The sequence below is a fragment of the Xiphophorus maculatus genome, chromosome 22 (genome assembly GCF_002775205.1).
Source record: "Xiphophorus maculatus strain JP 163 A chromosome 22, X_maculatus-5.0-male, whole genome shotgun sequence".
NCBI classification, from domain to species: Eukaryota; Metazoa; Chordata; class Actinopteri; order Cyprinodontiformes; family Poeciliidae; genus Xiphophorus; species Xiphophorus maculatus.
The window spans coordinates 11,403,653-11,429,172 of NC_036464.1; the positions used below are offsets into that span (position 1 = coordinate 11,403,653).

The 25,520-nt window shown below is 36.9% G+C and overlaps 1 protein-coding gene across 3 annotated transcripts in view; it reads right to left on the reverse strand.

Moving 5' to 3' along the window:
- The window catches only part of col19a1 (collagen type XIX alpha 1 chain), a 127,074-nt gene that overhangs the window by 33,605 nt on the left and 67,949 nt on the right, over window positions 1–25,520 (reverse strand). For 2 of the 3 annotated variants that reach the window (XM_023328030.1, XM_023328032.1), the window contains exons 15-32: window positions 23,431–23,484; window positions 23,312–23,356; window positions 19,727–19,759; window positions 17,274–17,324; window positions 17,112–17,147; window positions 13,163–13,198; window positions 12,648–12,692; window positions 11,249–11,302; window positions 10,688–10,741; window positions 8,700–8,780; window positions 7,099–7,140; window positions 5,563–5,631; window positions 5,156–5,191; window positions 4,931–4,984; window positions 4,638–4,691; window positions 2,525–2,566; window positions 1,881–1,985; window positions 250–303 (exon numbers count right to left, since the gene is read on the reverse strand). In XM_023328030.1, the coding sequence (XP_023183798.1) occupies window positions 250–303; window positions 1,881–1,985; window positions 2,525–2,566; window positions 4,638–4,691; window positions 4,931–4,984; window positions 5,156–5,191; window positions 5,563–5,631; window positions 7,099–7,140; window positions 8,700–8,780; window positions 10,688–10,741; window positions 11,249–11,302; window positions 12,648–12,692; window positions 13,163–13,198; window positions 17,112–17,147; window positions 17,274–17,324; window positions 19,727–19,759; window positions 23,312–23,356; window positions 23,431–23,484 (945 nt within the window). The remainder of the gene's footprint in view (window positions 1–249; window positions 304–1,880; window positions 1,986–2,524; window positions 2,567–4,637; window positions 4,692–4,930; window positions 4,985–5,155; window positions 5,192–5,562; window positions 5,632–7,098; window positions 7,141–8,699; window positions 8,781–10,687; window positions 10,742–11,248; window positions 11,303–12,647; window positions 12,693–13,162; window positions 13,199–17,111; window positions 17,148–17,273; window positions 17,325–19,726; window positions 19,760–23,311; window positions 23,357–23,430; window positions 23,485–25,520) is intronic. The other variant, XM_023328031.1, reaches the window with a different exon arrangement.

Sequence of the window (25,520 nt, forward strand, 5' to 3'; positions counted from 1 at the left end):
ATAGCAACAATTTCTGCAGAAAGCACCAAGTGATCCTAATAATATTAACAATAGAAAAACTCTGTAGGTTGCCAGCAATGACAACCACACATGCAAAACGTAAATATTTGATTTTAAAATGTATGCATATTTTATTAAACAACATCAAATCACCACAATTAATTAAACATTTTTCTTCCATGGATTAAAAGCTGCATAATTAAAGGAAATTCTAACATACTGTATTAGTTTTTAAAACACTGATGTCACCTTTGGGCCTTCTTTTCCTGGATTACCCATCGGACCTCTTACACCTGGATCCCCCTGAGCAGGGAACACACATACTGAATGTTACTATAAGCACACCGCTCCGGTTTATGTTACTGTCAGCATAAGTATAATCCCTTTGCTGATTTTAGTGTAATGTGACATTACTTTGACACTTTAGGATATACATTTTTAAGCTTCTCATTTCACAGTGTGTTAGCGTTTGGCACATTTATGTGTCTGCTATGCGTTACCCCAGTTTTCCAATGTAAACCGCCCTAGTTCTGAAAATACGTGTATATAACTGCTTTGGTTGTGCCCCCTCAACAACTGAATCTAGTTGTCAACAACTTCTTTTCCAGCTTCAGCAGTCTGCACAACTTCCAAGAATTTTGTTTGAAGGACCTCTGTTTCTAAATGTTTTATGAGGATGCAACATATTTTCGCCTCTGAAGAACATTTATTGAAGATGGTAGGAACCTTTGGCTGTAAATCAGCCATACATTGATGGGTCACTCCTGTAAAAAACTAGAATTCTGTTGCTTATATTCGGGCTTCTATCAGCCTATTTTATGGCAGACATTCGGGACATATGTATCTGTTTCAATTACTGTTGATTGGCATCTCTAAATTCATGCATGTTGGATATTTTGTAAAATACAGGTAAAAACAGAACTGTATTTAAATGAAATATCCCCCTTGTTAACAAGTCTTTGTTCTCCTTTCCCTTTTTCATAAAAATATCTGCTGTGAAATTGGCTCATTCTGATAAGAAACTCTTTTTTCAAATAATAAATTAATAAGACAGAAATCACTTTGAGCTCTGTCCTTTGTGTAGATTTTTCTGTTTCTGGGTTATTTTCTTATTATTCAATCATTTTGTTGTATCAAAATCTTTTTTTATGGCACCAGAGCCAAATCCAAGATTTGTTTAGATGTTGTAGTTTGGAAAAAAAGTACATTTGTTTGTTGTATCAATTTGGAGTAAGCTTCAAAATATCTCAAAGCATTTCCTTTGTTTATATTTTGCGAGGTTAATTCTAAAACTGCCCTAAAAGAAACATATAATTGATTCAATTAATTCAATTAATCACTAGTTATGTTACAACTAGTAATATGTTTGATCTTATTTAGTAAAGTTTTGTTTCTTTTCCTCCGTCTTTGTCAAATGTTTTCGTATTTTTAAAATCGTATTAACTTCTGTAGTTGTTTTCATTCGGACTTCTTATTCTTTCCATGGTTTTATTCGAAACTGCTTTATTTTCAAGCAACTACTTGTTAACAGTTAGTGTGCATGAAAGATTACAGCTGAGACACAAGGAGCAGAATTTACTAAATTAAATTTAAGCAATAAAAAACTCAGATTTTTTCATTTTGAAAACAGTAAGCATACACTTAGTGCATATTTTTATTAATCCTTTTACAAAACCTTCTCATTGAGCCTAATAAGAAGAAGGTTTTGCACTTGCAAATATATCAACTTGTTTTTGGTTTCTATCATCTTGAGCCATATTTGGACAGTAAACTATTGCAATGCAGTCATGTCTAAAATATTTAAATGTCACTCTATACCAAGCCCCAAAGGCTGAATTAAATATGCAAAATAAATTTAAAATGTCTAGGACTGGATGTACCTTTTCTCCCACCAAGCCTTCCACTCCTTGCACTCCAGAGGAACCCTTCTCTCCCTTCTGCCCAGGCAGCCCAGGAACTCTTGTCTGGCAAAGACTGCAGGCGTTCTGCCAAGGCAGGTGAGGCGAGAAGCAAAACCAGCGGCACAGATAAGATTTCATCAAGCAGAGCTGGCACACTGCATTTTCACCTCATATTATGTGACATCAACCCGGTAGGACTAAGGACCTCGACTGACACGAAATGTTCCCTGAATGTCTCCTGAGCAGAATTAATGGGAACCAAGTAGTGCCTTCAAGAGTCTCACTTCATGTCAGTCATGGAGTGAGACTTTTAGGTTTGTGTAATTCCAGGAAACGGGTGCAAAGTTGGGCCGAATTAGTGAATAGAAAAAAATGTTAAGAACACAAAAACTAAATGTATTTATTGTTTGTCAAAAATATGATTATGTTTCACCATGTAACATTAAATAAGTTCGTAAGCAATAAATGAATGATGTGACTGGACAAAAGGCTTAAAATCAGTTTTGCTCTGAAGAAAGAAATAATAATAATAATGATAATAATGATAAATCACATCATCAATATGTTTGCAAAATAAACAAAGGTAAAAGCTGTAAGTGTCTAAAACTATGCAGAGGAAATACCTTAAGTAATGCACCCATGTCTCCAACGATAGGCAGGGCAGTCTGTCAGTAAAAGAAGAGAGGGTTTTGTCTGTCAGGGCAAATCTTTCATGGTATTTAATAATATGCTGCAGCTGTTTGGTTCAGCTGCATCTTGTAAATTGAACACACTCACACACACCTACACAAAAACATTACCACATCCACCAGGCCATCATTTATTCCAAGATGAGTTTTTACACACACACACGTTTATCAAACTGTTTTGTTCCAGTTTTTATTTGCAGCACTTGAGGAAAACCTTAAATCATAAAGCTTCAGGATTCTAACATACTTAAAATATTGTCACTGTCAAAAACCTAAAATCATTATAAAGCCAAAAAGGAATGAGAAAGGTTTTATGAATCTTTAGCTTGCAGGAGATTTAGTATATTGAAATACTGTAATTAAATAAAGGTTGCAGTTCCTACAGGACAAAGGTGTGATGTATATTCATACCACAAATTTTTCATATAGACTTTTTGGTGTGGCCCGTATATACACAGAAACATTACAGCATTGCTTTAAACCTGCACACCGTTTATGCACAAAACGTGAACGTTACGTAAATGTAAAGGTTACGTAAAAGTTCCACCACGTAACCTTTAAAATGCAGCACATGCTGCGACATGCCCAGAAATCCATCTGCTGGTCAAAGACAATATAAAAGTCATATATAATATGCTGAGTAATATTCTGTCACAGAGCTGCCAAGGAAATGGCTGCCAAGTAAAAGATAGTAAAGACAGCATCATTACAATCCATCTTCAATAAATTGATGGTAAGCATTATTTTTCAGAATGTTGGCTGTTTTAGAACAGAGCAGATGGTGCCCACTTGTCAGTGGAACCTGACATGGTTTTAGATGTAGAATAACGATCTGTTTAATCAAGTCAGCATTAACATTAATAATTACTGATGACATTAATTAACCAGCAGATCAGAGTCATGTATTTAAATGTTGGACGATTTTAACAAGGTTTCTTGCTGAAAAATGAAACAATTTTTTATTTCTACCTCCACAAAATATGTAGGTTCTTATTTGACTAAGTGTGTCACTGCTGCAGGTGTAATGTTCAGATGTTTGGAGCCGTGACATTGGGAAAACCATTATTTATACACAGAGTATGGAGCATATGCAGCTTGCAGTGCACAACGCAAGGTTTCTGTGTTTTTTTCTTGGAGTCAGTGATGTATCTTCACTGTTTCTGCAACAGAATGTGACAGGATATTTCTCTAAGCTGGGACAGCACTCTTTGCGTCTCCCTCTTCCTCCTGGTTTTAGAGTGTGAATTGTTCAGCGAGTTTCTGCTGTTGTGTCACAGATTAAAGTCGCAGATTCTCCAGGTGGTACGCCACACACTATCTCCATTTACAGGTTGTGCACTCTCTCAGGGAGGGTAATAGGTTTTTACTGATCTGCATTTTTTTTTTAGTACAACATGCAGTTTTTATGCAGGAATATTTTTTTACTCAGTAACCGGCTTAAAATACAACCGAGTACAATCCCAAATGTACTCAAAAGTAAAAATAGATATTTTATATTATAGATGTTATATGTGCTCAAATACAATAAGACAAGTAAATTTAATTCCTTATTTTCTAACACTGAAAATGGAATCTAAAATATTCAAATAACTTGCTGTGACATAGAAACCATTGTTTTTCATCCATTGCAGTGTTTAAACAAGGTAAGGGGCTGTGTATTTGCTGATGGAAAGCTATAAAAAATGCTACAGAAGTTGTTTTATATATACAACCATGCTATTTTACCCAAAGCAGGGGTCTCAAGCTGCAGTCCTCAACGTCCAGACTTCTGCAACTTTTAGATGTGTCCCTTGTCTTACATACTTGATTTAAATGATAAGCATGCCTCACCAGTCACTACAGAGCTCTGCTAATGTGCTAATATTGGAGGTGGGTGTGTTGAACCACACAAATGTCTAAAGGTTGCAGAACACCGGCCCTTGAGGGCTGAAGTTTGAGACCACTGACCTAAAGCCTTGGTTTTGAACACATGCTAAAAGTGATATATCTGTACTTCTCACTGCTGCTCAGTGATCCTGAATTGGACAAAAGTGATATTCTTACTTACTGGTTCACCTGGAGGTCCAGCAGGGCCTGGTGGACCAGGTCTACCAGGGGAGCCCTTTAATTGAGACAAAGAATAGATTTAACCGTCCTGCTGGGAGCAATATCATGCAGACGTGAAGGTCTATAACTTTTCACAGTCATCTCGGTTGGTGGTGATTTGTGGCCGGCAGCAGTAATATGACGCACTTGGACATCCACAGCAGGAAGCTGACAATTTTTTATGCAGCCGGTTATCTTTTATCTGCATACTTGTGGGACTGAATGAGAATAAAGCAATAGACTGTACCCACTAACCTCTCTTCCTGGAGTTCCAGGAGGGCCGGAAAAACCTGGTGGTCCACGGAGACCCTAAAGAAGACCTATAGTTAGTTTATAGATTTATATTAGCAGAATTAGTTCATTTTTATTTGTAGCACAAAAGATTCTCCTGAAATTGTTCACATCCTAATTTAACCGAACCTCAGTGAAAGACCTGAACATGCTGTTTCTGTGTTGCGAAAGTGAGAATTTGCTACAGACCTCAGCTCCTGGCTTCCCTGGGGGTCCCGCGGGGCCCTACAAACACATCACACATCTTGTTAACACCATCCGCCCTCTACCACCCAGATCCAGTACAGTAATTGTGTTAGGCACCTTTTGCTCTATTGATTCTTTGTCTCCAAATATCCTGTGTTTCAAAACTGAACACACTCATTCACAGTCAAATTTGCGAAGTTCAAAATATGTATCGATGGATAGCTACACTTTGTAATGAATCACGAACGTGATGCGCCGGCCCCTTGAAATAATACCCAATGTTTTCACCCGAAGATGTATTTAATGACCACTTGTCTTGAGACTCTTTTGTGTCTATGACAAGTTATCATGGTTTGAGCTAAATAATAAATGAAAGAATGATAGGTGAATCAATACAACATCATACTCACAATGATACTCTCTCCAGGTTCTCCCTTTTCTCCATGGTCTCCAGGCACTCCAGGCACACCTCTTTCACCCTGACACAAACAAAAGGTGTGATGAATTCGGAAGACGGGAGAGTTCCTGCGCTGCATAATAATTAACTATTAAACTCAGTGTGCCTTATTGCTTGTATCAGAAGAAAGACGGTGTATTATCCATTACCTTCAAACTCAGAATTCAGTTTTGTCTATGTAAATAACAACAGTAGTAATAACCAGAAGGAAAAATACCTAAAACAATCTTCAACTGAATTGAAGGTTGGTTGTAAAAACATAAACTGATGTTTTTCTTTAAGAAGATGTCTATGGTAACTATTTTCATATCCAAAATGTTCTGTAAGACTATGCAAATCTAACAATCTGGAATTTAATTTTCTTTCTAGTGATCAATCAGCTTTTAATTTAAGCTTGGTTTTTCATGGTGTGAAAATTTAGTATATTGTGGCTTCCTCTCTTTTTGTTACACTTTTACACAACCTCATATATTTTTCTTTAACTTGAAGTAGATATTACTTGTCAACACCAAAATACACCCATCAACATTGAAAAGGCAATACATGGACCTGTTTCAAAAGAGATTTAGACCAAATCCCTATGTGCCTTTTGACCAGCCAAGCAGCAAGATTTTACTTCTATTTCTTGGTTTTAACTTATTAGGCCAAGCTCCACAGCTCATGTCTAAGTTGTTAAAGGCTTACTCTTCTATACGCGCCCTCCGGTCATCTAACAAGAGATTATTGGTAGTTTTCTAGCCCGAGCTCGGTTAAAACCAAGAGGGGACGGAGGGAGGGGGGAGGGGAGGCTGTTCTTTTTAAACTGTCACATCTTGACTGTGAAATGAGCTTCTCCTTTTTTACATTGCATTGAGTGGGCTGGCTGCTTTAAAATGCAACTAAAGCATTGTTTTTAGTTATTGAATCAATCAACCAATTAGTCAATGACTTATTCACTTCAACCATTTTCCTCCCCATAGTATGTACAATACATAAAGATAATTGACATGTCAATATCAAACAACTGCACTGTATATACAAATCTATAATATAAGCAGTTGTCCAACCAATTAATTCAGTTAAAATTTAGATAATTTTTGTTCTTTGCTCATTTCACATATCATCTAGTCATGTCTGACTACAGTTCTAATGTTTTGGAATTTGGTTTGTAAGCACTGAAGTCTAATTGTTTGAGTTTTTCTCTCATTTATTGAACAAACATTGAAGAAAGAATAAACATGTTCACTGCTGAGATCATAACTGGTAACTTATTGGCATTACCGCCATAATCATCAGTTACTCTCCAATGATTAATATTGGAAAATAGTAAAAAAATAAAAATATATATATTTTTAAGAACAGGATTTTTTGTACATTAACAAATTCCAATTCTTAAGATCCAAGTTAAAGGTCAGAAGGTTCTTATTATTTTTGCCTTGAGGCATATATCTGTAGCTTGCTCATGCTTTGAAAAAAAAAAAAAAATAGATATGTTCTCTTTGGCTCTTACCTTCGGCCCACGAGACCCTCTGCTCAGAGACAACCCATCACTCTGAAAAAACAACAGGAAGAACGCGTCAGACCTGGACCTCTGTCTGCAAATCTTGTTGTCAACTGAGCAGCCGCTCTCCTCTCTTAGTATAAATTTTAGAGCTTTAATTAAAACTGGATTCTTGAACTTGTACAACCTCTACAAACGACAGCGACCTGAACGCAGGAATGCATTATGAGATCATGTTCGGTGCTGCTTTATTACTTTCAATGGGAAGAGGCACAGCGATAATGCTACAACGCAGAGAACAAAACGTTGATTGGAACCAAGGCTAGTGTAAGCATTATTTACTGTGCCATCCAGATGAGACATTGATTTCTTTGGTCAGCATGTATTAGTGTTACAAGCCCTACATTGCACAATGTAAATTAGTTCTGCCGAAGTTGGATTTGGACTAACACAGCAATTCTACAGTATTGAAAAGGGTGGGGTTTGGTATACACTTAAACTTGAAACAAAAAAGTTGGGGAAGTAAAGCATCTTTCTAAGAAAAGTACAGTTTAATGATTGCTTTTTTTTAAAAAGAGAAAACTTCTAATAAATTTAATGCATCTGCACTTTAGTGAAACAAATACAACATCTGTCATTGTTTCAAACAACAGAGTGATTGCTAATTTGAGATAATAAAGGCACAAAAAGCAAACAATAAGAAGTTAATTGTTATTTATTTGAAGACAAAACCAATTAAGTTACATAAAGTACACATTAAAAAGGCCTAAATTCTTCTATATTTATTTTTGGTCCTGAAATGTTATATATGTGCTTCTCATAGAAATTATCTCTGTAAAACAGAGTCTGCTATAAGTGAAAGCTATTTCTCATTACACTGACGGTCAATAAACCACCATAAACACAAATCTTTCAAAGAATGCATTTAGAAAATTTAGAAAGCTGGAGCATTTTCAAGAGGTTTATATATTTCTCCCTGTTATTGCACTGCTTACTGTGGGGCTTATTGCTGAGACTCACATTTCTACAGACAAACAAACATGATTGTTTAAAGAGCATTGCCCGTGATTAAGGAGCGCGAGTGCTACTGAGCACGACTCAGGCACTTCTGTGAGTGTGAAGCTGTTTCCATAAAGGAAAGTGCTTAAACAGCTATTAGCAGCAAAAAGGAAGGAAAGGTGATTACACGGGTTGGAAACATCCAGAAATGGATTGCTTAATGGCCTTGCATCTCTCTAATATCACGGAGTGGTAAACTGTCCAACAGGAATGCTGGGGCAGCAAATGCACTAACTGGTGGCAGAACACGATTCCAGTACGAGGATTTCTACCCCAGTACAATCCTCTGTCCCCGTACATCCAGGAATAAAGAGATTCTGGATTCAGTTGGATATCAGAAGCTCAGACAATTTAAAGTCGTTGTTAATGAATCAGAAGGTTTAATGTTCACCTTGTCAGCGAAATCAGAATGTAAAATTAAATGATTAGGTAACTCATATATGTATTAATTATATTTAAAAACAGTTTAATGTGGACATTTCCTCTGTTTAACAACTGAGCTAAATCAATGTATATTGGCCTAACTGGTATGTGTATTATATGACACCCACCATATACGCACCACCAGGTTCTCCAGGCTCCCCCTTAGGACCAGGAGGCCCATGTGGCCCAATCACTCCACCAGAGTCTCCCTGTGGGCAGGAAACCAGATGCTAGTTAATAAACAAAGTGGCAAATGGGTTGTCATCTACTCAGTGAAATGGAAAACACACACATAATTGACCTGCATATGCAGGCTTAAACAGAAGCTGAAATCATTTTCTACATAAGGTTTCACATGACCATTTTGTTACGACTACAGTGGGTCTCTGCCCTTTTCCTTGTAGGGGTCTGAAGACAGGCCTTCTGCAGGTGTTATGTTTGGCCCTGATTTGTGCTCTGCTGCTGTAAAGCTGCCATGCATGCAGCAGAGAGGAGGCTTTTCCCTCTCCCTTCTCAGAACTCCATTTGGTTTGGTTTGTATCTTATGGTTGGGTTTGTTAGGTTTGTTTTGCATTTGCTTATTTCTGGTTAGTTATGGGTTTTGCATTAATCCATTTTGGTTTCTCATTTCAGGTATTCATTTTAAGGTTTTATTTCTTTAGTATAATTTAATAAATTCAATGTTCATTTAATCAGAAAATCCTTGTGTGGTCTCCTTTAATGTTACCCCACCAAATGAGCCTGGTGGACGTAAGAATTTTTTCTATGATTTTAGGTTTCGTTTTGTACACATGAAATCTTTGTGGATTTTTAACATAGCTTATGCTTCTTTTTCAGCCTGAGATGTCACTAAACGCATGTATAAATTTCATCAAGGAGAAAAGCTAATTAAAAAAATTATGTTTTCAAGGATTCTGCCAAAAAGGACAAGAAGTATTTCATTTATTCCTAAGATACCATAACAAAGAAAAACGTCACATTGTCTTATTTGATAAATCCAATTTGAGGTAACTATAAAAAACTAACTTGACAACAAAACAGAAAATACAACAACACATAGTGAAAAATTCAATTAGTGTTTCATGAAGTGAGTTTTCTCAAATGTTGACCTTTGTGTTTTTGTAGTGCTTTTGGTTTATAGTTTTGTTCCAGTCAGATTATAGTTCTGCTATTACAGATCAGCTGGTCATTTACGCCATACGAATTGATCCATTGAGATTATTTGGCAAGATTTTTATGACATGCAGCTCAGATTCAGATTCACCTGAGCTTTGCATCAGACAGTACTGAGCTCCATGTTGGGATCCTCACACAGGCTGTTGTAAACACATTCAGGATTTTAATACAAGCAAAGTGGAATGAAAAGTTGATCGGAAAGGAGCTTATTTTTATTTTGTTTTTGTCTTTGTGGTTTACCATTGTGTACTTTTGTTATTTTGATCTTTGCATATCCAGATTTGTGGGCAACACAAAGGAGCCACCTGTCATCTGCTTTAAATTGCTTTAGTAATAAAAACAGATCTCAGTTCAGAATGAGTCCCCAATGTCCAATGTCCCTAATGTTTGAGTTCTCAACTAACTTTGTCTTCTTTCTTTGTAGACCAAATTAAGGTTAAAAAAACATTTGATTGAAGACAAATGTCAAATTAATATGAATTCAGTGTTTTGCAGCTTAAACCAAACCTCAAATGTTTAAAAAAAGAAAGGCAAAAATAGGCTATCACTTATAACCTATTTAATAAGTAAACTAAGTGCATATTGTAAACTATATTGTCCAAAATTAAAATGTTGACAAAAGTACTCCCATGAGCGATTTTGGTTTATTTCACCCTTAAGTATACCGAAGTGACTCCAGTGGACTGGAAAACTCGAATACACCTTTTGAGGTTAAATTTAAACTACACACTTTTCCACTTTCCTACTTTGCTGCTTTCAGCTCTTCCGCTGAAAGAAATCCAGCATGAGAACATAAAGCCACAATGTAATTGAGGCTGGTGTGCAGGACGAGCAATCTGAAATGTGTCTGCACAAGTTGTCTAGCATGTTCAAGTTGTGATAAAAGATCTTTGGTTTATATTTGTCTTTGAGGTGAAAGCTTGATTTGATGTTTACCTACCTTTTCTCCTTTCAGGCCATCTCTCCCAGGCACCCCCGGCTCCCCTGGTAAGCCCTGTAAATAGTGGTAAAAAGAGACGCATCTATCACCAGGCCTTCATCTCCCCACACACATTTATCTCCTCCTCCTCACTGCTTCAGCGGGCAGCTGTGCTCCAACAAAACTTCCCCTGGCCAGGATTTATGAAATGCCTCTTTCCCTCCCTGGTTTTGAATAAAGACAGATGCTCATTACCGAAGCAGGTGCAGAGAACAGATTGGGCTGCTGCCTCCGTCGCTGGCATAAAGCGCTTAGATTTGCCTCTTTCCACTACTTAATTCTTAAATTTGATTACTGATCGTCTATGTAAAAAAAATAAAACGAAATAAAAAATACTAATCTGGACTTTTTCTCCTGACCTGTTCTAGATTTCTGCCTGTTCAGGTTGATCTGTGTATCTCTCTCTTTTGCCTTGACAGGATGAGTTAGTAGAGTAAAGGATATGGCAAGGTGACAGATAAGGCACTGGGGGAAAAGAAAAGCTTGACATTAAGTGCTGCTGTTTAGTGCCAGACTACTTACGGAATCGCCTGGGAGTCCAGGGAGCCCAATGGATCCAGGTAGACCTTGTTTTCCCTGATAAAGTATAAGGCGAAAAACAACACTTTAGGCTATCTTTTGCATTTAACTAAATACTATCTGGCCCAGCATTTATGGCCCAGCTTAGTTGAGAAAATCCCTAAGCAGAGGAGTTACATTGTAGGTCTGGCAAGTAGGAGTTTCTACGTTTTATTTAATGTTAAAGATCATTTTTCAGTGTGTGAAATCTTTCCCATGTGGAATTTGCTAAACTAATGAGAGGTTCAAATCCAGACAAGTGAGTTCTATGTGTAGCTTGCATGTTTTCCCACTGCTGTCAGATGCATTCTTGGATTTTCTCTGGGTACTCCGGTTTCCTGCTATAGTCCAAAACCATGTATTTTTTTAATGAACTAGAGATAAATGGAGATAGAGTCACGGTCCTGAGTAGCATTAAGGATGTTTGATGTAACTGGTAGAATTTAACTTAGTATTTTTGGCAAGTTTTCACTTTTTTGAAAATTTTTTTAAACTAATAGTTTGAAAAGTGTGGTGTGCGTTTATATTCAGCCCCCTTAAAATACTGCAGAATTAACTTGTGCTGGAATAATAGCTGAGACAAACTCCAATCCTCAAAGGCTGGGGTCCTGCAACTTTTAGATCTCTATCGGCTTCTGCACACCTGGCCAGATTATAAGAGTCTGTGAAAAAAGTTTATAAATTTGCCATTGGGTTAAGTTCTAGACTTGGATTGGGCCATTATGACACATTATAACACACCTTCTTGTGTAGAAGAAAGTGTGTTCTTCTATGTGGAAAAAATATATTCTTCCACATATTTTATGTGTCCCCTCCAAGGCTTCCAGCAAAGTCCAAGATGTACTTCTTATGACTTCTTTTTCTGAGATGGCTTTCTTCTTGCCATTCTTTCATAAATGATGACCGTGTCTCAGTACGTGTGCAACTGAGCCAGACTCTTTTTATATTTAGATGGATGGAAGAATCCTCTGAAGTATCCAAAAAGCCTTGCATATTGTTCTATATACGAACACACCTTTAAACTACTACAAACTTGAATGGTGTGAGTTCCTTGATTTTTATGATACTGTTTGTTACCTGATGCTGTCTATCAAACCCTTGAATCCTTTACAAACCAAATGGATTTAAACACTATCCTATGTGATCTCTCCTATGAAATCCCAAATGTCTTGAGGTTGTTGGTTGTAAGATGACATTTCCCAAGATTCATGGGTTGTTGAAATGTTTTTGCAAGGCATTGCTTTCATGAAGACATTTTCCCTTGACAAAACCACTCCTCAAAGAAATGTAACAATTCTTCACACAAAACATGACAATTAAAACTACCTGCGTGTCACAGCAAAATCTTAGATCCAAGGCTTACCTCCAATCCTTGATCTCCCTTCAGTCCCGGAGGTCCCATGCTTCCCTGTTACATCACCACAAAGCAGGAATAAGATGGAAAAGGGGAAAAGGAAAATTTGAAAAGAAAAACAGACATATTGGTATTTGTGCTTTGTTGTTAGAAATCATGTGTTTATTTGTGACTCCTTTTTGAATCAAAAAGTATTAGAACTTTTTGTATATATAAACATTATTTCTTAAACCTTTCGGAAACATATTGAAGAGGAAATGGATGAGACGACTGATGACAGCTCAAAAACATACCTCATGGTCTCATCTGAGAACTTGTGTCAAAGGAAGAGTTTTCTCCACAGTAAAATGACTTTTAACAGTCTATAAACCTAAAGTACTATAACCTTCTGGTATAGTTACTCAATCCCTGAGAAAGACTACAATGGTTCTTTACAGATATAAAGGTCTTTTGAGCCTTATTTTGTTGGCAGTGGATATTGATGTTCAGAATTTAGTGCCAGAGCGAAGTCCTCAATAAGTCACCTTTAGGCCCGGCAGTCCTTGAGCTCCTTTCCCGCCCTGCAGACAGGTAAAGAAACAGGAGGGTGTCCTTTGTCAGCACAGGCACAAACAACACAGTGAAGCAACTCATTCGTCTTCCGGATGATGGTGAGCTTTAAAAAGACTCCATGAGGACTTTCAAGAAGTAAGTTTTTGTGTTACAGCTATTAGTGGCAAGAAAAAAGAGTGAAGTCTCTGTAGAGTGAATGTGAATAAAATCAAAAGTAGTTTCTATTCTTGCTTTACAACCTTTAACCTCATTTAAATCAAACAAACAAATGTTCACCATACTGCAGAACATCTTCCATCTTTTGCACACTATATAGAATGTAATATAGCATAGAACATTGTCGCCCTTCAGGAGAAAACTCATCCATGTGCACCCCTAGTGAAGATGAGATAGGGAACACTCATCTTCACAAGTTCTCATCTTGTGAAGATGAAAACTCTCATCTTTGGGAGATCCTGAGTCCTGGATTGTTCCTTATGCTGCCGTCTGTTTTAATTCTCACGAAAGTTTTCTATTGGATTTAGTTCTGGGGACTGAGACGGCCACCAAAAAAGGTAGATTTTATCTCTGGTGAACTATTTCTGAGGTTGTTGTATAGCCTCAGAGAATATGTTTTATGTCATATCCTGTTTAAAGATCACATACCAACCCAGCTTTTACCATATGCTTTTTATCAAGACCTATCAGATTTCTATTTAAAATTGTCTTTATTTTACATGCAAAAAAGCTCAAACATCATCTTATCTGACCAAAACAAATTATTCTGATTGAGGTCCATGCATATTAAAAAAAATACATGGATATCTTTGGGACTGCAGGACAGAAAATGTTTTTTTTTTTTTTTCTGGTATTATTCTCCATCAACCAGGTGGCATGTTGATAATCTAATGGTTGTCATGGAGACAAAATAACCTCAAGACCACCTCCCTTCTTTCCTGCAGTCCCCTAGTAGTGAGCTTTGAACACTGTTGTACTTGTTTTTCCATCCTACTCATTGTGAATGAAGGCAAAATAAAAATATTGGTTCTTTCTCTGCCTCATGGCCGGCATCTGAAAGAAATGGGCCTCTGTGTCATGTTTATACCCGGGGAATAAAAAAGTGCCCATTACAAATTAAATGTTTCTGCAATGTGTCACCAGCTTATAAAATAAAGTAGCACATTGGAAAAATATTTTAGTGGCAACAAATGCTCTATAGTGGTTTTGGTAAAACCAATTTGTTACCAAGAGTGTTAATACTGTAAATGCAACCAAATCCTCTCTGCCAACACTAAACAGGCTATTTTGTGACTGACTTTTTCAGTGTAATGAAGTTTGAAGAAAGAAGCAATATGCTGGAGAACTATACTGGCATTTCTTTTTCCTAGTGGTCAGCAGTGTGGTCACGCACTACTGTAGAGTGGCATGTCAATTCCTCAACAAGGACTTTTCAATGTGATTGTGTAGATTAATCTGGCACAAACAGAGGTTAGGATTGCAGGAAGGTCATTCCATCAACTTCACTCCCAAATTCTGGAGGTAGCCCTTGTTATGCATTGGCATCTTGGATGATAGAATTTGGTCTCCAAAGCCCCCTTTTTCACTGACCAGCCGGGTTTCAAAAACCGGGTTCGGAGTTTTTACATAAACACTTCCACCCTGGTCCTACCCCTCTTTCTGGAACCCTGAGAGCTGAGATCCCCATCGGGCTGGCCAGCCAGGGCTGGTTTGAAGTCAGCTGTTGATTGGTGCATTGGCTGTGGGGGTGGATCTCTCAAGAGTATTTTGGGTTTTCTTGAGGTCTGTTATCCGGCATCAAAAAATTAATGTCATAATCCATTTCAATCTGCAAGTTTTTAAATGATAACATGGCAACAAGGAACCAAAGTGTTCCTTCCTGAGAGGACGGCCTAGGTAACTTCAACAATAATTTAATTGATATGATGCCCACTTTTGAGGTGGCAATCTGCACCATGCAAAAACACCCAGCGTGGGTGTACAACAGGGCCCAGCTGACGGGGGCCGGGCCAGGCCGGGCCCAGCAGCGCAAAAAGGCCTAAACAGTAGTGATATGGGATTGCTACTGGTTGCAGAATCTTATCTGAATTTGGATAGCTTTGAGTCAAATATTTTTTAATAGGGAGGACAATGTCAACACACCATCAAACTGCTTCCATCAAAAAGTACAAGGTGTTTGGTATTAGAAAAGAGGATTTGTACAGTTTTTCATGGAACAGATATCACCGACACGGTTGCATTAAGCAAATGAGTATTTTCCTTAAAAATGAAGCATCATTTCAGAGGAAATTATCAGACTTCCCAAGTGTGTGAATCACTGGCATTATTTCTAGAAGAAAAAAATGACTGAACAGAAATTTTCTTAATTTTTGTGTTTTTATTTAAACTGTAAGTACTGTTTTGGAAATACACAGTTTTTATACATTACGATTTACAAATTTAGTTAGTATTAAAGTAAATGAGATGTCTCGTCACAACACCTTCAATTTGATTGCATTTGCAATATCCTTAGTGACTTCTTTAGGATTCAGAATACATCCTAAAGAATGTAATAATTTGACTAAATCAAATTTCCAACTCTTAACTCTAAAAATGTTACGCTTTTGTTGTTAAGGCTAAGCAAACAAATTCCTGCTGTAATTCCTGTGTAATTCAGTTTCACAGGACTTACACTAACAGTATGTTAGGTAAGTGGCTTTATTTTTGCAGGAGATCAGTATAAATAAGGTCTTGTTCTTTATTCCCCAACCACATCTTTTTAGCTTTGTTCACCTCTGGACTGCTACCAATTTTTCTGTTCTATAAAAATGTTTGCTGAGCCCTGTTTTTTCTTTTTCTGTTGCTTCATGGCGTTCCTGTGTGGCCTTGATCATCTGAACTCTCTGGTCTTCTTCTGCCCTTTTTCTTTAACACCTGTTTGTTGTGTTTGCCTCTCTGTGTGTCTGTTTTTTGACCACTAACAGAAAAGGTATGGCTTTGGGTTATCTGTGTATTAGGTTTAGCGCATCTAGGTCCAAACTTTACAAAGAAATTGTGATACCCCCTGTTTGCAAGAAGTCCTTTAGTATTCTTTTGAATCAATTAGTGTGCTCGATTCTTGCCTTTGTCTGACTCTGATTTCAAGGTGATGTTTTCAGAGTAATGCATTTGACACCTATGCAGCTGTTTGATAAAAAAATAAGCTGGTGTGTGTTCTTTATGTTTCTTTTGCGAAAAGAAAAACATTTATTACTGGCAGTGAGGTTAATCTGTGTTTTCTTTGACCTTTTTTTTTTTCTCAATTTTCTTGTGTGTTACATTTGATCTTGCTTCTTATTTCAGCATCCTCTATATCATTTTCTCTATCACATCAGAAGCTCTTGATTCCTAACTTTCTATCAGCTCTGAGCCACACGTGACATTTTCTGTACTTTAACAATGATTCCCTATCAAACACAGCACTTTTATAAACATACTCCAGTTGAAGTTCAGATGGGGCCCTTTAATATTGTTTACTTCAGAATGCGGTCACATATAAAAACCCTGAAGATAAAAAATGAACTACTGCCTAAATATTTATGATGTGGATTATATGGAGATGCCTTTTGATGTCTGGTCAAAAGCTGCATCAGAGGCTTTTATAATTTTCTGGCCTGAAGTGGATGCATCTACACTTCTTGGATCCAAACAATAACTCCAAGCCGCTTTATTCTGCAATTTACTTTGTGCTTTCGATTGAGCACAGGGGTGCAATAAAACCTTCCATCTGAACAGCAGGTGATCAATTGTTATTTCACAATCAAATGTCAATGACACTTTTGTTGACATTACATAAGGAATGTAAAGTATTATTGATGCTGTGGTGTAGGATGCAGTGCTTGAAAATCAAGAGTTGAATCACACTACAGCTTTCTTCAGCAAGCAATAACAAGGGAGAATAGTTACCTCATCTCCCTTCTCACCCTTCTGGGCTCTTTCATCCTTGAAAAACAAGAGAAAACACACCTCATCAAAAATATAACTGGGTAATGTATTTGGTGCAGCTTCAACAGAGAACATGAGACAATAAGAAGGCGGATTAAGACACACAAAATATGTATTGCATACACGTTTGCTTACAGTTCCAGAGAGCTGTCTTAACCCATGAGCTGTCATCACCTACAAGTAATAAAAGACACAATATTCTGGAAATGGTCTTCAAAAATCTGGTAGTTACTGCCAATAAACAATAAGCAGGTCTACATAAACATGGGAAACGACTCTCTGGAGCTAACTCACTGATTCAGAGTTTAATTAGAAAATATAACATGTATAATTAGACCACTAGCTTGTATTTTTTTATCATTACAAACCTTGTTTATTGTACAGCTCAACAATCCAAACAATTTGTCAAAAAAAAAGACATTGTTGCAATTAATGGCACAATATTGCCATTGATAGCTATATGTACCCTAACTCTATGCAAGTATGGCTACTTCAGACTTTGCAAGACAATATAGATTGTAGAATATAAGTTGATCCATATCTAGCATATGTTGGTGATATCTTGCTGCTTTCATAAGATGTAAATTTTGTGAAGCTTTTATTGTCTTTTTTAAGACACTTTATGTTCCATCTGTATGGTTCCGATTTTCCTGATTAAAGTGTGCCTTTGAGCCCTATCTGATCATTTCTTTGATTACAAGCTCTATGAACTTGACATGAATGGTTCTCTTTAGCAGAAGCGTTCCAGGCAAGTGCTGATTCCCGGTGGCATAATCAGTTAGTCTTTACCTGCTTTTAGAAAACAAAGAGGCCCCTTTGTCCTCAGATATGTAACAAAGCCTGATTGCCATTAGTATTTGACAAAATTTCGTCAAAAGCTTTCTTGCAAGAACAGGGCTGTCCTGCAGAGGGCCATTTCCTTTTAACATAAATTGGCATAATAGATTTGGCTTCACAGATTATAAAACACCAGTGTTCAGAGGTGGAGCAATAAAAAGAGGACTGTTTTCTCCCTTAAAGGGCATTGCTTGATGTGATGGCCGAGCATGCCTGTGAGTCGACTTCCCCTCCTTGTCACTAATAAACAGAGGCACGGAAGTTTTATGAAGGGAGGGTAATGATGTGAACCCTAGCTTCTGCTTTGTAAGGGAAATCAATGTGTAACTGCCAAAATTATCTGCCGTGGGAAGGAGTAGAGCACAGACAGAGACCGGTATACTAAAATATTCAAACAGACTCATTTATCAAGTGACTAATGCCTCCCTCTCCACTGCACATCTATAGAGGCAAACACCTCACTAAACAACAATGTTCATATGCTCAACCCTTTCATTTATAGCCAGGCAAAAACTGCTAACTAAACCCCAGGTGCTTTATAAAGCCTTCCAAACCCTCTCTCCCATTAAATGAACTGCCTTTTCTTTGGTAAGATCGGAACCAGTGAAACCAAAAGAGAGCAAGCAATATTTCTTCGATCTATAATTAACATGTCTCATTTCCATATGAATTGCTCGTTAACAAGCAGGGAAAATAAGAATATGAATGAGAGCGATCAAACTTTGTTTCCAAGCTCTTGTCCAAGCCCTTCAGTAGGTTCAATATACAGCTGTTCTTCAGAACAAAAACCATTAGCAGACAAGTCATCAAAATGCCAAACCCTCACTTTGAGAAACAAAGGTTTCAAGAACATGCTTTTATTTGACCATTTAAAGCATTTTTCAAGTGGTTTTTGTGATATTATTGCCACCTTACACGTCCTAATTGTTTCCTCCCACGATATTTTCCTTTTACTTTTAAATATCTAAGAAATTAGTTCTACTATTCAGCCACTTTGTGTTTCCTTTAGTACTTGCCAGAGCTTCACGTTGACATAAGTTTCTTCTAAAAATGTGTCCCTACTTGCTAACTGAAAGCTCCACTTACCCAAACCACATAATTTTCTATAATTTACAATTATTAACATAAAAAACAATCTGTGCCCAGTGACCCTAATTTATTCACACTATGAAGCCTTTCTAGTATCACGAAGGAAATTAAGCCATCATCTGGAGCCAGAGTTTCTTTTTTCTTTTTTTTCCTTCAATGATTTTCTGCAATCAGCAAAGATCTTTCACAAGATGCTTGTTGGAAATGAGAAAATAATTACTTAAAAGTAACAAAGAAGCTTTTCTCAGTTAAATTGAACACAAAAAGCTCATCTGCCATAAAAAGAAAAGGTTTTCCATATCTGAAGCTCTTATGTACTCTTTTCTGCTGTTCATACACAGCACACAAAGCAAATCAAAGCATAACTTCAGAGTAAGTCCACAGCATCTTCAAGAGAGAGGAAATTGTTTACACCGTCACATGGTAGCATGTTGGGGGTGTGGCAGCACAGGTAAACACTGTTCTGCCTTGTGATTCCTTCTGCTTTGTCTCGAGATGGTATCAGGTCAACACTCGCTAATGCAGAGATGTTTTGGTCTGTTCTCATGCTGGTGTAAGGTTAGGCAATGTATCACTCTTACAATAAAACGTAAGTAAAATTGAAAGAAAAAAATAACTGTTGTGGAGTTTGATCCCAAAGTTGTACTTACAGAACCAGGAGGACCAGGGGGACCAACATCACCCTGATAATAACAAGAGAAACAAATTGCCTGTTACTTCTTGCAAGGATTACAAACAATAAAATTAGCAAAAATAAACGTGTGTAGCTCTGCATTGCAGATCTTTTGAAACAACACAGGAGATTTCCCCTTAATACCCCCAAACCCTTTCTTGATTTATTAACCAGTGTTTTGGAGTTCGTGTAATGTTTCTTTAGAATCTTGTAAGAAAGGTTACAGTTCTTAGCTCATGATATTTTTTGCAATGGATTTACAGGGAGCTCCAGGGAACCTTAAAGAGTTCTTAATTGTGACACTTGCTGGAGGGAGCCTCCAAATTCATAATTTACATCTCAGAAATGTTCTCCCTCCAACAAAACTAGAAAGCACCACATTTGTACTCTGTGCCATACTGAACAATTAACAAGCATGCGGGGAGGACATGCTGTGGTTTACCAAATATTCAAACTGCTGTTAAACTCGTAATTTTGATCACAAATGGGGGCTTTTGAAGTCTTTAAATCCCCGTCAGTGTGAAGATATAAGACATGCCGATATTCTGAGACAATATGTAAATCCTGAAATCTTAAGGGTTGTTCAGTAAACCAGTCAATTATTTAATTTGAAGCGTTGCTTCAGGAGCCTGTCATTATTTCTTTGATTGAGACTGAAATGTTGTTGTGTACTAGACTGCTTAGAATGTAAATCATTTAAAAGAGAGGACTAAAAACAGCAAGTTTCTCTTTCATTCCTTGAGTGCCAATCTACATAAAGAATATTTTCTTTTTCTCTTTGCACCACCAGCAGAACTATTCACAGTTTGCTTTTAACGAAACTGTGAAATATACATAACCTCTTCAATGCCACAAGACATAGTGGTGGTGGGTGACATATTACAGTTACATGCTGGTAATCAAAAGCAATGGTAAAAGACAGTAAAATAGCAGCTTGGGACCAACAAGACAGAGAAAAGTCTACTTTGAGGACAGAAAAAATTTGCACAAATTCCGCAGATTATGCTAAGTGGTCAGGATTGGAGTTCATGGCATCACAACTCATTTTTGCCTTTTAGTGGTTCAGGCAACTTTCATTTTTAGCTCGACATGAAACCAAGAAATTTACTGTTGACAGGAGTCAACTAATTTTATGTTTAACCAGGCCTGACCGTCTGATCAAAAACTTAAAACTCAATCTCTCTTCTTTCTTCTTTTGATCAGCAAAGGTGCCTTAGGTAACTCTCACAGGTCATACTGGAAGTTATACAGAGTGAATAAGACTCAATTCACTATTTTCTAAATCAATAAAGTAAATAAAGCTGAAGTCAGACATCTATGGAGGCATGTTGACTGTTCAGACTGAAACAGCAAGGTGTTAAACTTCAGCAAATAGCAGAGAATGGAGCAAAGTTTCTCTGTTGTATCCTTTTGACTCCAACCATGGAGCATGCGACAGTATGTCGTGATAAGGTAAGGATGTACGTAAGTCTACAAAGAATATAAAAAGTGATTTGTTTATTAGTAACATGGAATTGACATACTTTTAACTAATATAAAATGATAAAAACAGGATAAAATGTAAACTCAATTAATTTTGAAATAGAGAACTCCTCTCAGGATGCTCTCGCTTTCTCTCTCTGTCTCCCTGTCTCTCTCCCTCACACACACCCACCCTCTCACACACATGCCCACACGCCTGCAAAGACATATTTGCTAATCATATAAACAATGAATGATTAATCACAAAAAACTGCTTAAGGATTCTTCATATCATATTCATATAATGATTTAAGGGCATACAGCATACTAATAAATGAAGACTTTTTCTCACAAATATCAAGCTGAACATCTTTATTTGTTGAGAAGTGATGTAGAACAACATATATATCTTGACATGGTACATATTAGCTTTTTAGGTATCCAAAAAAGTTAGTAAACTACAAGTCTTTGTAGTTTGTATTTTGTTGTTGTGTAACAACAAAATACATGATAAAAATTAATTAAATTGAGTTGAATTGATAAATATCAGATTGTCTCATCATGCAAAATAGATTTTGGATTTCAAAAGCTGCTTTATTTTGGGGCTTTTGTTAGGGCGGGTCATTTTTGACCCGTAGGACAAGGGGAGTAAACAGAATGTTAAGATCGCACGAAGGTTAAAAAAGGCTTGACATGGACTCAGACAAACAAGGACAGAACCTAAGGTAACTAAAGAATAAACCTAACTAGAAACACTACAAATGACTGAAAATAAGGAAAGCAGTAAGACAATTCTAATTACACTAAGTATCTCAAATAATAATATCAAAAGGACCATGAAGGGCTAAACTAAAGTGAACTAAAACATGAAGCTAAATAAAATGAAAAGCAAAACCAACCCAAAACCCCAGAGTCCTGACAATATCAGAATTGGAAATATTTATTGGAGCTTTATGGAAGCATGTTAATTGTGCCATATACTTTGTGTTTGGGATTGTTGCTCCTTAGGAATGTGAATTTCCATCCAATTCTCTAGTAATCATTTCTCAAGTTTCTCAGATTTTCCTCTAAAAGATTCCCTGTAGTCAGCCTTATCAATCTTCCCATAAGCTCTGACAAGCTTTCCTGTCCATCCTGAGGAAAAGCCAACCCACAGCATGATGATGCCACCACTATGGCGGGGTTAGTGTTTGCAGATTGATATGTTCTGCCACACACTGTTTTTACAATATAAATTACACAAGAGGGATTTGATTTATATTAATCTTTAGATGAATTCCGAAGGCAGCAGGGTTTTTATTTTTGGTATATTAAAATAAAGAGTCAGAAATACTTTTGACATAAAAAAATTGCACAATATATTTTCCTTGAATTTCAATTATGCATTGCTTTGTCATGATCTATCACATAAATCCCAAAACAGTGCATTGAAGTTTGGAGTTTAAATGTGACAAAATGCAATAAAGTTAAAGATTTAGACTTCCTCAACCAACTTTCTGCGTTCGAGTCTTATTTCAAAATATTCAAAAATATATAAGATAAGGTAAGATAAGATTTATTGTCATCAACAGATTACGAGATTGAAATTTGCTCGACTCGAGTTAAGATGCAGGTTATGTGTATATTCATAATATACAAAGACAAAGAAATAAATATAAATATATATTTTTAGATGCTTTTAAAGCAAGGTTAAGTAGTTTTTTTTTTTTTTTTTTACAGTTGTCAGTTTCTAATTCAAAACACAAGTTGTACACTGATAAACAGGAACAAAGCAAGCCCAACTACACACACCCAGAGTTTACACAATCTGCCAGCAGTAAGTAAATCACTTGAAACATGCTTACTGGAGCACAAGAGACATACAAGTAATACACACCTGCAGATTCATTATTTGATGCAATACAATTTCAAAGACCTTTGATTCCAAGAATCAACATATTCAGATTCCAAGAACACAACTAGCACAAAGGAGACTGAATCAAGGTGTCGGTAAATCTGCTTGAACTTGTCTACACCCTTTCCGCACCCAAGCACAGTGAGTTTGAGGGAGCATAAACAGAGGGACTCATCATGCTTGACATTTGACATTGATGTGACTTACTTTTTGTCCTTTCGCACCGCCAGTCCCCTCGGCACCTGGCTGACCCTGTGGGAGGAGGCCTCGGTTAATGACTCTGTAACACGGCAGCATTGTAAATGTCATGGCAGGAAAATACGTACGGGATCTCCTCTCTCTCCCTTTTCCCTAGGGACGCAACACTCCCCCTTCTCCCTCTGCATGTGAACAGAGCACAGCGCTGACAGTGACTGACAGCAAAAGTGGGATAAAAAGACAGACAGATTTGAGACTGACGCTAAGGCATGGACAGTTGCTATGAATAAGTAATCAGAAAAACATACAGTCCTGTGTCATCTCATAATCCTACCATGGTGGAGTAAAAGAGAAACCCATTCTACACATATGGCTTCATGAGGTTGTGGTGTTACATGAGTCTTGCAAGAAAATGACCATTTTTAAGCTCCTGTTGCACTGCAGTATGTGTCTGTTTTCATAGGAAATCATTTCTTTGTCTGCCAACAGATGGCACTTTAACACAGCTGGTGCAGCGTCCTTAGAGCTTTTTGATTGGATTTCCTTTTCTCAGTTATGTTGAGAAAACTGAAAGAAAAACTTAAGAGTGAGACACATGGACTTGCACCATGGTCCAGGTGGTAATGAACACTTATGAGGCTGAAATCTTTATTTTGAGCAACATAAACCCAGGAGAATGTGAACATTTCACCTCACAGAATTGAATTTCTTCTTGAGACACTTGGTCACGAAAAATCACAAGCCACAAATGATTATTTTCAATCAACTTTTTTTTCATCTCAGGTATGAGCAAATATGGAAAACAAGCAATCAAGTACAGCAGAGAAACTAAATTCTTTCTTCCACTAAAACAATTCTGCAAGCATAAACTGGCGTAAGATTTTCTAAAGGGGAAAAAAAACCAAAAACACGTTATTCCACAGTTTAGCAATTTCACTGTAGCTACACTAATATTTAAAAGAGAATTCAACATGTAAGTTGAATTCTCTTTATTTTGTAAATTTCACACATTTCAGCAACAATGCAGTTCAAAGTGCTTTATGTCAAAAAAACACAAAAATACAAAGTCATATAAACTTCAGCATCTTAACAGTAAACAATTGAGGAAACCAGAAACAAACATTACATTTTGATGAGTGCCATCACCAAAATTATTGATGCACATCAAATAAGTTGGTCAATGGATCATTTATTATAGTTCAAAAACAACTATAAACAGGTGAGGTTTTTAGTCTTGATGTAAAGGAACTCAGTGATTCAGCTGTTTTGCAGTTTTCTGGAAGTTTGTTTGAGATTTTTGGTGCATAGAAGCTGAATGCTCCTTTAGCTTAGACACCTTGACTATTGTGTATTATTATGTATTCTTGTTTTATTTGAATGTATTCCAGCAGTGTGCAGCAACAAAAGGTGGAGGGGCAGCAATGTGCTACTCTGGTCACTCTTGTTTTCTTCAGCATCTTAACAGAAGTGCTTTAAACATGGGAACTGTACAGCATAACATAGATTATAATAGTTTAGAAACCCTAATTTGACAAGCCATCGTGTCTCTTGATACCAGTAACAAGCCCATGCCTGCTATTCTGTGATTTCCAATCATACTTTAGCTTAAGCAGCAGGTAGATCAACAAACATCGCTGCTTTGTTTTACATGTGTGACTATTTACAGGGATAGTTTCAGATACTCTGGAGACATTATGAAGCATATGTTTAGAGATCTGAGGAGAGAGAAAGAATGACGTGTATATCCTCACTCCTTTGCAGTTCCTAGACAGATGATACCATAGAGCTTTGAGTTTCTCTTCCTCCATTCCTTCGACTTCTTACTATGACAACCACAGTAATACTGCACCACTCTTTTAATGAGATATAGTCACTGTTTCCTCATCCAAATTAGGAGCTGTTATTAAGTCAGTGGACTGCTGGCATATATGAACAGATGGACTGTCTTATTAATATTTCAGCCGAGGAGGAGGGACTAGCAGTAACTCTGACTATAAGAATTAATTGAATTCTGAAGAGCTTTAGCAACCACATGTATTATAATCAAAATACAACTTTACCACTTTGTTGTAGGTAGTCGATGTAGTGATTAAGAATGCAAGCCCTATTTGTAATTGTAAATTAACTTTATATCAAATATTAAATCTGTGAATACTAATGTTTTTAACTGTTCTTTGAAAACGTACTGGCTCAGCTCTTGTTTAGATGTTTCTCTTAA